This window comes from Malus domestica, chromosome 05 (genome assembly GCF_042453785.1).
Source record: "Malus domestica chromosome 05, GDT2T_hap1".
In the NCBI taxonomy this organism is placed as follows: Eukaryota; Viridiplantae; Streptophyta; class Magnoliopsida; order Rosales; family Rosaceae; genus Malus; species Malus domestica.
The window spans coordinates 40,874,939-40,887,500 of record NC_091665.1 but is presented as its reverse complement, the minus strand read 5'-3'; the positions used below and the strand labels follow the sequence as shown (position 1 = coordinate 40,887,500).

The window sequence follows — 12,562 nt, the reverse complement described above, 5'->3', positions numbered from 1 at the left end:
TAACTCCCAACAGTGAAACCGATTTGCTCAAGGCTGTATCCGTGCAACCAGTCTCCGTTGCCATCGCTGCCTCACAAGCCTTTCAGCTCTATTCCGGAGGCCTGTTCACTGATGATAGTTGTGGGACAGAATTGAACCACGCTGTTACCATCATTGGGTATGGGACAACGGAAGATGGCACCCCCTATTGGTTAATCAAGAACTCATGGGCCGAAAGGTGGGGTGATAATGGTTACATGAAGATTCTTAGAAACGCCGATGCCCCAGAAGGTGTTTGTGGCCTCGCTATGCAAGCTTCCTATCCAATTATGTAATGTATTAATCAAGGGCTGAGGTGAGCTTTTTCACTTTGCCTATAGGCTATAAGTACTACCAAGAAAACCCATAGGCTGTGAAAAAATGCCTGTCTATTGTACTTGCTTAAAATATGCTCAATGAAAACAAAAGAAGAATTGCATTCGGGCGAGACTGATTGATCATAAGTTTACTGTGGTCATCAACTTGAGAAATATTCCTGGAAATTTGGCTTCAACAATGAATTTGCAGACCCCGCTTGCTTACTTAGATTAAATTCAGAACCACAGCTGCAACGGCGGCTTGATGGAAACCATGTCATATCCTGCTTACTCTTGACTGCTTAGACTAATATTTATTTATGCATATCTGTTCCCTGTTAGCTTAATTGTCTAAAAGTTACTTTGTTGCAGTATTTTTATTTACAAAAATAGAGTGATACTAGCGAGAAATGCCCAGCGCGATGCAGCGGGAATGAAAACCATACGTTACCTAGAAATCAAAGCCTGTTGAAGAATTTTCTTCGAATAGGGAGAACCGGGATGGGATTTCCTGGAAAATTGTCTAGAGATATATAACACAAAATTCATTCAATTTGGGATTTCAAAACAAATAACTCTATGGACGCAAAATTGCAACCCTTTTATGTGGTACTGAAGATAGTGGGGAGCAGGGCAACACACCACAGTGTCAACTAAAAAATGCAAGATTTCTATGTTGAACTCCGCAAACTGAGCATGGTGGTTGCTGAAAGCGGTGATTTCTGCAAGGTGGGGGCACAAATTTTAGCAAATCAATCACATTAAGATAGATAAGCATCTAATAAAGATTCAAAATTTGTATGCAAAAATGCTGATTGTGAAAACATACTTAACTGCAGGACAAACAAATGTGAAGTGCAATGGGTTAAAAAAGAGAATCACATACTTCTTCCCAATGTACTTAGAAAGCCTGACCTGAAATCCAAAACCAATTCTTCAACTTGCAATGAAACAAAGGGCTTTTTAGTTTGGAACCCCTTCTATACGAAGCACTTCTGCTTTTAAGCGCTTCTGCTAGAAGTGCATTTATTTGAACATGTCTGAAGTTCCTATCCAAGTCCAAATGCTTCCTAAAAAACATAGAAGTACTTCTAGAAAGCAGTTATATGAACCTGAATATAAATTCCTTGACCGGAAAATCAAAATACAGAATATGATTGCAAAACAATGCTTTTGTGTGATACAATCTGCTCTCAGTTAAAATCTAGTATCATTTACAGAAAGGAAAAAAAAAGTAGTAGTAATATTCCTATAATACGCTGTAACATGCTTGCACTTCTCCGCACCAAGTTCTCAAGGAACACCAACCTGTGGTTAATCATGTCAGCATTCAGAATCACAACTCTGTGCTTGATAAATAAAGCCAACCGGATACTCGAGATCAAAAAAGGTGAAACTACATGCATAGAGAACTATAAATAAGATAAAAGTCAGTTCTTTGCAAAACCAATTGTATTTACCAAAAAATGAAATAAAAATAAAACCTAACAACCAAAAAAGAGGAGCATGTGCAGTAGCAGTCATGTATAAGTTCAACATCACCTAAAGTTCGGAATTTCAGATTAACCCATTGCATCATTTCTATAAAAAAATATTCCAATTATGGCATTATCATTGAGCAAAATTAATATGTTGGTAGAAAACAAATTTTATGAAAATGGTGTGTGGATTTATAGCTAACCAAAGCATTGGTTATAAAAACTGTGACATGTAACTGATCAAAAGAATAATCTTTACAATGATAACATACAAATGCAAGGGTGATATCAATTTTTTTCAAAGGAAAACTAATGAAAATGGTTTGAAAACTTTGAGTTTTAACGATAAGGACAAAATAAAAGGTAAAGTGAATAGTATAAGGTTTGACTTTTTAGTGTTAAAATGTGGTTTTTCGTTAAAGTGAACAGTATCGCGGCTTTTCGTTAAAACTCCATTTTTTCAATTGTCCGAGAGGTATACAATTCTAAGTATGGGGTTTACTTCATGTTGGGTGAAATCCTATTTAGAGAATGTGGATAATTGTTGGTCTAATCATTAATAACAACCTCCTTCCTAGCGCTTTTTCAAGTTGTCTAGAAGCACCCGGGCTCAAAGTCTCCAAACTCAAACACCATAAAACACATCATTGAAAAAATCACAACTTAAAAATGGTTGAAAAATTAAAACTTGGTAAGCAAAATCTAAGGGGGCTAACAAATTACCTGCACTTGGAGCAGAGATTGGCAAATCCACCGAACTACAAAGATCAACCTTTCTTTCATTCGTGTGTATTGGCTATTCTGCACGAATGATTCATACAAACCTTGAACCCCATTGCCCCAAATTCAAACTCTCCAAAACTGAATTTCAGATTAACCCATTGCATCATTTCTATAAAAAAAAATATTCCAATTATGGCATTATCATTGAGCAAAATTAATATGTTGGCAGAAAACAAATTTTATGAAAATGGTGTGTGGATTTATAGCTAACCGAAGCATTGATTATAAAAAATGAGACATCTAATTGATCAAAAGAATAATCTTTACAGTGATAACATACAAATGCAAAGGTGATATCAATTTTTTTCAAATGAAAACTAATGAAAAGGGTTTGAAAACTTTGAGTTTTAACGATAGGGAGCATTTTTTCTCACCATCATAAACTATGGTGTATGCTCACCATACACTTAATCAATTGACACGTGTCATTTCACTTAATCTTGGTTATTTTTTTTTCAAAATTGAAAAACTAACATTTAATGTGAAAGTTAACTAGAATTAAGTGAAATGACACGTGTCAATTAATTAGATATATAGTGAGCATACACCATAATTTATGGTGGTGAGCAAAAATGCTCCCTTAAAGATAAGGACAAAATAAAAGGTAAAGTGAATAGTATCATGTTTGACTTTTTATTGTTAAAATGTGGTTTTTCGTTAAAGTGAACAGTATCACGAATTTTTCATTAAAACCCCCTTTTTTCGATTGTTCGAGATGTATAAAATTCTAAGTATTGGGTTTACTTCATATTGGGTGAAATCTTATTTAGAGAATGTGGATAATTGTTGGTCTAATCATTAATAACAACGTCCTTCCTAGCGCTTTTTCAAGATGTTTAGAAGCACCCGGGTTCAAAGTCTCCAAACTCAAATCCACCGAACTGGAAAGATCGACCTTTCTTTCATTCGTGTGTATTGCACAAATAAACCTTGAACCCCATTGCCCCAAACTCAAACTCTCCAAAACCCTAAAAGCAAATAAAACAGAGCAATCAAACCAAAATAGCTGAACCACTTTTGACCAAAACCCATCAAATAGAACATAAAACCCAGCATTAACCTGGTAATTTTTTTTTTTTTTTTGCTCATTACTCATTTACAAAATATATTAAAATTCATAAAAACTAATAAAACCCAAAAAAAGGAAAACTGACACACCCCGTCCCGAAGGAGGGCATGCTGGCCGTCACGTGAGAGTGACGTAACCATTTGCACAGTACGGAAGCTTTAATTATACAATTTACAAGTTGATACACCCGAAGGTGAGTCCTAATTTTGTCCAATCTGTCAGAACACCGTCGAATTCCTCGTAGTCACCACACCTTTGTGATTCCTGAACCTGGAGGGGCGCAAAACCAAAATTGAGTGGGTCAGTAAAACAATTCTTTTCCAAATCCAAACATTTCTCAAAACGTTGTAACCCCTCTCCGTAAAACCTGTATACTTTCCCAGAAATGTAAAATATAAATATACATATATATTCTCAATACTTCAATTCATTAACTCAACATCTTTTCTTTATCAATCATGCCATGCCATGTCTAATTCAACAGTTAAGTATGGATGCATCAACAATAATCATATCAGGTGCAATAAAGTAATCAACCGGAGGCCCTGTAATAGCCTGTACGGTTGAACCTAGAGCTCAAAATCTATCATTATCACTCTACCAGAGTCACCTCTGTGACCCGTCCGGCCTTCTGCACACAAGTTACGCTCTGGTGCTTCTCATAAATCATCTGTGCACATAATCTAAGGTCACCCACCAGTCGGAATCTCACTAACACTCTCGCGACTGGTCTGTCGTACCCACTCCGCGTGGACTGTACGACTAGCATCTACTTGGATCCAAGGCGAGCGTGCGATGCGGTGAATACTATAAGCACTAAACCATGGTGCAGGATTTGAGCTCAATATATATCATCATCATCATAACAGTAATTAAATACTCACCTGCGCGTCTGCCGCACCATTCATTCATATGCATCATATATCTCAAATCATACTTTTCATATCATTTCATGCATGGCAATTCAATTTACATTTCCATATATATTTCATATACTTCTATGCATGATCTTTCAATTCACGTTTTCATATCATTCTATATACCTTTCATTTAAAACATAATTTCATTCTAATTCAATTTCTGGGAAAGCGTCAAGTATATATATATATACGGAAAACAAAACTGCCCACTCACAGATTACATCGACGTCTCGTAAGTCCCTGAGAATCCCTTGGCCATGCCCGATGCCCGCATAAACCTCACCTAAACAAAAGTAACCATTTTGACGTTATTTAACGCCTAACCCAAATCTTAGTTAATAACTCCTTATATATTGCTCAAATTGGGTATATGAATATACCACAGTGACCTACACAACCTCAGGATCATCCCCATATTTTTAAAATAATTTTTGGAGTCCTTACGCGCCCCCACGCGCCTGACGTGGCACGGACCTACGCGCCCCCACGCGCGGCCACGTGCCAAGCACACTGACGGTGTCAATTGACGCCGTCAGGAATATTCCGTCAAAACCCGGAATATTCCGTTAAAACCTAACCGTTCCGTTAACGGCGTCAGGAATATTCCGTTAGAACTAACGGAATATTCCTGCTTCTTCTCCGATGGACTCTCGCCGGACTCCGGTCACCGGAAAACTGGGAAAAATTTCTATTTAACTATTCTCACTCGTTTTTCGTCCATTTTTTTCGTACTTTATACCAAAATGAAGCCCTAAACACCTACTATCACGTTGGAATGGTTTTAAGGTCTAAAAACAATGAGATCATACCTTTCCAAATTTCACAAAACTCGGCCAACCTCGAAACTAGTGATCCCGACGTCCATTTTGTTCAAACGAGGCACTCCGAGCCTCCTCAGGACTTCCTAAGACTCGTGGTGATCTTAGTTTGGCCTAAAACACAACCAAATCAAAGTTCATGAACAGTACATAATCACGGTGCTTTAAAAACTAGGGTTTCTCGAAGTGAAACTCACCTGAAACTTATACCCCCGTGCTCGTGAAGTTCCCAAGATCACGATGGTGATCTTAGATTGGACGTTGGTGTAGGATTGTGGTTATGCTTGGTGTTTGCCGTGAGTTCGAGTGAGTTCGAGAGTAAGAGAGAGAGAGTGTTTCTGAGGGAGAGCTGAGGAAGAAAGAGGGAGTGTGAAAGACAAGAACACGGGAAATGGGGAGGGATTTAGGGGGTAGGACCCTACCTAAAGTCCAAATACAAAATATTAACACATACAATAATAAATCTAACCCTAGTTTAGGATGTTTTTAGGTAAAACAAATACCAAATTTACGCACCTTAATCCCGTTTAAGGGCGTTTCTGTAATTTCACGTCATCGGAATTAAAATTTCGGGACGGGCTGTGACAATCTCCCCTCCTTATAGAATTTCGTCCCCGAAATTCCAGTCACCAACCATAACATCAAAACTCATAAATAGTCTCGGATACATATCTCTCATCCTTTCTTCTGTCTCCCAAGTAGCTTCTTCAGCTGAATGATTTCTCCACAATACTTTTACCAAGCTTACGGTCGTATTCCTCAAAGTCTTATCTTTCCAATCCAGTATAGTCACTGGTTCCTCATCATACGTCAAATCCGGATTAATTTCCAATGGTTGAGGAGGAATCACATGTGAAGGATCTGACACATAATGCCGAAGCATCGAGACATGGAACACATTATGTACCTTAGACAACTCTGGAGGCCATTCAATTCTATAATCAACTTCACCAACCTTTCGATGATCACGCTAAGTCCGATTCATTTAGGATTTAACTTGCCTTCCTTTCCAACCCGAATTATACTTTTCTATGGTGAACACTTCGAAAATATAAAACCATTTACCTTATATACTCGATTAGTGGCATAACTATCTGTTGATCTCTTTTGCCATTCCTGGCTACTTTCAGGTTAACTTACTCACCTGAATATTCTTAGAAGAGACTCATCCAAAATTTCGGGCCCACTAAAATTCTTCTGATCGAATCTTTCTCTACCCAGAAGCATTCCATTCACAAGTCATCAAAAACCGACTCACGTGACACATTTCATGGTCCTTATGGCGTTACTTCGGAAACTGCACAACCAACATACTTAAGAAACTTAGCAGTTCCGTAATCCAATTCTCTTTTCCATAAAACAAATAAGTACTGTTGCACTGTCTGGGAAAGGTTGTTACTCAACACTGGAGTAAATGTACTAACTTGTTACATTAACCAACTATTACTTTAAATTCGACCATAACCATCTTGTGTACAAGGAAGCTTGTACACATAATCCAAAGTAATATCTTTCTATTTCTGCTGCGAAACAGAAAATAGTTATCTCAATCCATTGGTTTATTTCGTTCTGCCTCAATCTGCTGACCAATAAAAATGTCGAATGGTATGATAAATCTTATTACTTTTGGAATATTGCAGAAGCTGAACAATGTACTTCGTCCAAAATTGCATGCTTTAGGCACATACTTTTCGTTTGCTTGTATTCGCATGCCATCCGATTCACGAATCCTGTACTCATTCTTTTTTCCCTTCTTTCTCTGCCTTGGTTAATTCTTAATTTTTTTTTTTCCGTTGGTTTTCAATCCACAAGATGATACTCTTGGCAAACGTGCCAAACATTAATCTTACTGTAGTCTTCTCACCAAGTGCTTCAGCTAGAACAAACTTTACGACCACCCTGATCGTACAATCATGTTCATTAAGCAATACAATTCACTTTCGCTGCCTCATATCAAAATCCTTCCAAGTAATGGTTATTGAAGACTTTTTGAATTCGTAAAAATCTTGCATTATAATGCCTTCGTAACTTCGCAACAAGAATGGTAATCATGACTTCCAAGTCACCCGTAGGGTAATTCATCTCATGAGGTTCCATTTGTCGTGAAACATATACAATCACCCTAACATTTGCATCAACATGCCTCCAATACCATTCAAGAAACATCACTAAAAATTTATGATTACCACTATCTTCTAGGAATACTAAAATACGTGCATGAGTGAGGAAATACGTCAGTTGTTGAATCCTTTGCTCACAATTTCCTTCCCACTCATACATAACCTCTTTTCTCAACAGTCTCGTCAATGACAAAGCAATGACTGAAAAATCTTTCACAACCATCCAAGATAGCCTGGTAAGCTAAGAAATTCCGAATCTCAATTACAGCTCGTGGTTGTTCCAATTTCTCAATTTCTGCTATCTTTTAAGGATTCACTTGAATACCTTAAGAATATATAACAAATCTCAGAATGCCACCTGATTCGTCTAACTTTAGCATTTGCTACTTAGCATACAACCGACATTCTTCCAATCTTTATTCCACCGACTTAATACGTTTACATGCTCTGCTCTGGCTCAGAATATGCCAGAATATCTTCAATGAAAATGATATCTATTTATCAAGGCATTATTGGAATACTTCATCCAATAACTCATAAAACAGCATGAGTATCCATATAGCATCACCATAGTTCATAAAACAATCTTAAGAACAACGTCGCTCATAATCTTTAATTGGTAATAACCAGACCTCAATTCAATCTTTGAATCTTCGCAATTACTTCTGAGCTGGTTAAATAAACATCAGTACATCACCATGGATAACGGTTCTCAATCGTTACCCGACTCCATTGTCTATAATCAATGAACAATCTCTAAGTCCATTTTCTTTCTCACCAACAAACTGGTGCTCCTCAAAAGTGGTGCTCCTCAAAAGTGTTGTACTAGGTTGAATGAAACTTTTATCAACCAATTCTTTCAACTGAATTTCCAATTCCCTTAACTCATCCTGAACCAATCTTTAACATAGATTTATACCTGGCAACAATTCAATAGTGAACCTCATATCTCTGCCCGAAGGCAATCCAGGTATACTTTCAAGGAAGACATCAAGAAAAGTCTAACTCTTTCGACATTATTCACACTACTCCAAACAACATCATTTAGCACCACATGAGCTAAGTATTTTTGACAGCCTTTCGAAAACAATCTCTTTGCTCTCACAGCATAAATAATGGCTGAACTCAATCCACTTTGCATACTTACAAAAGTAATCTCTGGTCATCCAGATCGATGGAAAGTACTGGTTTCCCGTAACATTCCGTCTTGTCACAATTATAACCAACCAATCTAATGGAAATAATTTAACCGACACAATACATACTCTATTACTACTAAGCATTCTGAATAAGTACAACACTAACATAAAATAACCTACCGGTTTGCTTGCTTAACGAATCCACGAATGAGTTATTAATATTACGGTCTGCAGCCCGCAATACTGATAAATCATCGTTGTCTCGATAAGTAGGCAACCACTCACAAAGATATAACATTACTATTTTGTCACTCAATGCAAAATACATACACTCGTCTCAACTACATTTATTTACTACTCTCTAGGTAATAACAATCATAATAAAATATATATATATATATCAGCCGGAGTCAACTAGAATGACTTGTACGGCTGATTCAACAATTATCTCAATAATGCGTCGGCCAGATCCACTCCGCGTGGTCGGTACGGCTGAGCCTATAACTCACCAATTTCTCATGTGTCAGTCAAATCCACCTCTCGTGGTCTGTACGGCTGAACATATAACTCATCAAATCTCTCTGTACCCACGGTCAATCCGACCAAACTACTAAGTTCATAAACTTGCTGAATCGACACTACGATGTCATAGAAAACTGTTGGGTACAACTGATTCTAGGGACGATTCACAATTCTGTGTCCCCTCTGTTCACATAAACACATTCATTAATTTCACATTTCCCAAAGTGTTAATTTTGTACCTGCTGCACAAGGTACATTTCCTTTACTCGAGACACCTTGTCTCAAATATCTGGGATTACCAGTATATCCATCACTTTTATTCTGACCAGCGACATTAAAACCTCAGCTGGAAGAATTAACTCTAGCTTCACTTCTTTCGAAGCTCTGAATCTTTCTATATCCTTGATATGACGAATCATTAACTTTATCGTCTTCTTTTAATTCCCATTCATTTCTTATTCTTCTTTATTCTCGTTGCTCATGTTCTCAGAGTCCTCAAGATTCAACAACATCTAGCATACTCCTGATAAGAACTACAATGGATAGTGGTCACCCAAAATACCACTTCCCTTTTGTCACCCAGCTTAAAACAACATAACACCTCCACCAAATTAACAACAATATCTGGATGGAACGAGGCTAGTCTGAAAACTTTCTATAATATTCATTTATCGTCAACTTCCTTAATTCACATTTGCAAACTCTTGCTTACTACCATCGATAAATGCCGGAGGGATAAACTTTTCCTTAAACAAGTCCTTAAACAATTTTAAATCGGCTGCTTCCTCTGGTGACAACAATTAATACTCCTGCTTCCATCAGGATACACGTTCATAACTCAAACCAGGTAGTCGTCTCGACCCACCTGTCAGAAGGAAATTTCCTTTAACTTGCATAATCCAAAACATTTTTTCCAATTGGTTAATCCGTCACTTTGTTCCCTCAGGTTCATCATTTCTCTTAAGTGATTCAAGTTCAACTCATTACCCATCTTAAAATGTCCCTTTAGACAATAGACTGAATCACCATAGTAATAGTTTCCCCCAAAACCGCTAAATTAGGGAGACTAAGTTCCTCTAACTACGTGGCTTGCTACGAGGCGGTGTAGTTCTGACAGAATTCACTAAAACTTCTCAAAATGTCCAAGATTGCAACCATGCTCTGATACCAACTGACACACCCCGTCCCGAATGAGGGCATGCTGGCCGTCACGTGAGAGTGACGTAACCATTTGCACAGTACGGAAGCTTTAATTATACAATTTACAAGTTGATACACCCGAAGGTGAGTCCTAATTTTGTCCAATCTGTCAGAACACCGTCGAATTCCTCGTAGTCACCACACCTTTGTGATTCCTGAACCTGGAGGGGCGCAAAACCAAAATTGAGTGGGTCAGTAAAACAATTCTTTTCCAAATCCAAACATTTCTCAAAACGTTGTAACCCCTCTCCGTAAAACCTGTATACTTTCCCAGAAATGTAAAATATAAATATACATATATATTCTCAATACTTCAATTCATTAACTCAACATCTTTTCTTTATCAATCATGCCATGCCATGTCTAATTCAACAGTTAAGTATGGATGCATCAACAATAATCATATCAGGTGCAATAAAGTAATCAACCGGAGGCCCTGTAATAGCCTGTACGGTTGAACCTAGAGCTCAAAATCTATCATTATCACTCTACCGGAGTCACCTCTGTGACCCGTCCGGCCTTCTGCACACAAGTTACGCTCTGGTGCTTCTCATAAATCATCTGTGCACATAATCTAAGGTCACCCACCAGTCGGAATCTCACTAACACTCTCGCGACTGGTCTGTCGTACCCACTCCGCGTGGACTGTACGACTAGCATCTACTTGGATCCAAGGCGAGCGTGCGATGCGGTGAATACTATAAGCACTAAACCATGGTGCAGGATTTGAGCTCAATATATATCATCATCATCATAACAGTAATTAAATACTCACCTGCGCGTCTGCCGCACCATTCATTCATATGCATCATATATCTCAAATCATACTTTTCATATCATTTCATGCATGGCAATTCAATTTACATTTCCATATATATTTCATATACTTCTATGCATGATCTTTCAATTCACATTTTCATATCATTCTATATACCTTTCATTTAAAACATAATTTCATTCTAATTCAATTTCTGGGAAAGCGTCAAGTATATATATATACGGAAAACAAAACTGCCCACTCACAGATTACATCGACGTCTCGTAAGTCCCTGAGAATCCCTTGGCCATGCCCGATGCCCGCATAAACCTCACCTAAACAAAAGTAACCATTTTGACGTTATTTAACGCCTAACCCAAATCTTAGTTAATAACTCCTTATATATTGCTCAAATTGGGTATATGAATATACCACAGTGACCTACACAACCTCAGGATCATCCCCATATTTTTAAAATAATTTTTGGAGTCCTTACGCGCCCCCACGCGCCTGACGTGGCACGGACCTACGCGCCCCCACGCGCGGCCACGTGCCAAGCACACTGACGGTGTCAATTGACGCCGTCAGGAATATTCCGTTAAAACCCGGAATATTCCGTTAAAACCTAACCGTTCCGTTAACGGCGTCAGGAATATTCCGTTAGAACTAACGGAATATTCCTGCTTCTTCTCCGATGGACTCTCGCCGGACTCCGGTCACCGGAAAACTGGGAAAAATTTCTATTTAACTATTCTCACTCGTTTTTCGTCCATTTTTTTCGTACTTTATACCAAAATGAAGCCCTAAACACCTACTATCACGTTGGAATGGTTTTAAGGTCTAAAAACAATGAGATCATACCTTTCCAAATTTCACAAAACTCGGCCAACCTCGAAACCAGTGATCCCGACGTCCATTTTGTTCAAACGAGGCACTCCGAGCCTCCTCAGGACTTCCTAAGACTCGTGGTGATCTTAGTTTGGCCTAAAACACAACCAAATCAAAGTTCATGAACAGTACATAATCACGGTGCTTTAAAAACTAGGGTTTCTCGAAGTGAAACTCACCTGAAACTTATACCCCCGTGCTCGTGAAGTTCCCAAGATCACGATGGTGATCTTAGATTGGACGTTGGTGTAGGATTGTGGTTATGCTTGGTGTTTGCCGTGAGTTCGAGTGAGTTCGAGAGTAAGAGAGAGAGAGTGTTTCTGAGGGAGAGCTGAGGAAGAAAGAGGGAGTGTGAAAGACAAGAACACGGGAAATGGGGAGGGATTTAGGGGGTAGGACCCTACCTAAAGTCCAAATACAAAATATTAACACATACAATAATAAATCTAACCCTAGTTTAGGATGTTTTTAGGTAAAACAAATACCAAATTTACGCACCTTAATCCCGTTTAAGGGCGTTTCTGTAATTTCAC

The 12,562-nt window shown here is 38.2% G+C and overlaps 1 protein-coding gene and 2 long non-coding RNA genes across 3 annotated transcripts in view; 1 reads left to right on the top strand and 2 right to left on the bottom strand.

Annotated features, from left to right (window-relative positions):
• The window catches only part of LOC103414035 (senescence-specific cysteine protease SAG12-like), a 5,281-nt gene extending 4,760 nt beyond the window's left edge, over nucleotides 1-521 (top strand). Inside the window, exon 3 of the mRNA XM_070821444.1 lies at nucleotides 1-521. This exon is cut by the window's left edge and continues 273 nt beyond it. Within this exon, the coding sequence (XP_070677545.1) occupies nucleotides 1-314 (314 nt within the window). The 3' untranslated portion in view covers nucleotides 315-521.
• A 3,213-nt stretch (nucleotides 522-3,734) lies between these two features.
• LOC139195980 (uncharacterized) lies at nucleotides 3,735-6,707 on the bottom strand. The gene is made up of 4 exons (XR_011581072.1): nucleotides 5,601-6,707; nucleotides 5,395-5,517; nucleotides 4,800-4,868; nucleotides 3,735-3,935 (listed from the first exon to the last, which is right to left on the bottom strand). It is a non-coding gene; the product is annotated as an uncharacterized lncRNA (long non-coding RNA).
• A 3,720-nt stretch (nucleotides 6,708-10,427) lies between these two features.
• LOC139195979 (uncharacterized) lies at nucleotides 10,428-12,125 on the bottom strand. The gene is made up of 3 exons (XR_011581071.1): nucleotides 12,003-12,125; nucleotides 11,408-11,476; nucleotides 10,428-10,545 (listed from the first exon to the last, which is right to left on the bottom strand). It is a non-coding gene; the product is annotated as an uncharacterized lncRNA (long non-coding RNA).
• Between the last annotated feature and the right edge of the window lie 437 nt (nucleotides 12,126-12,562).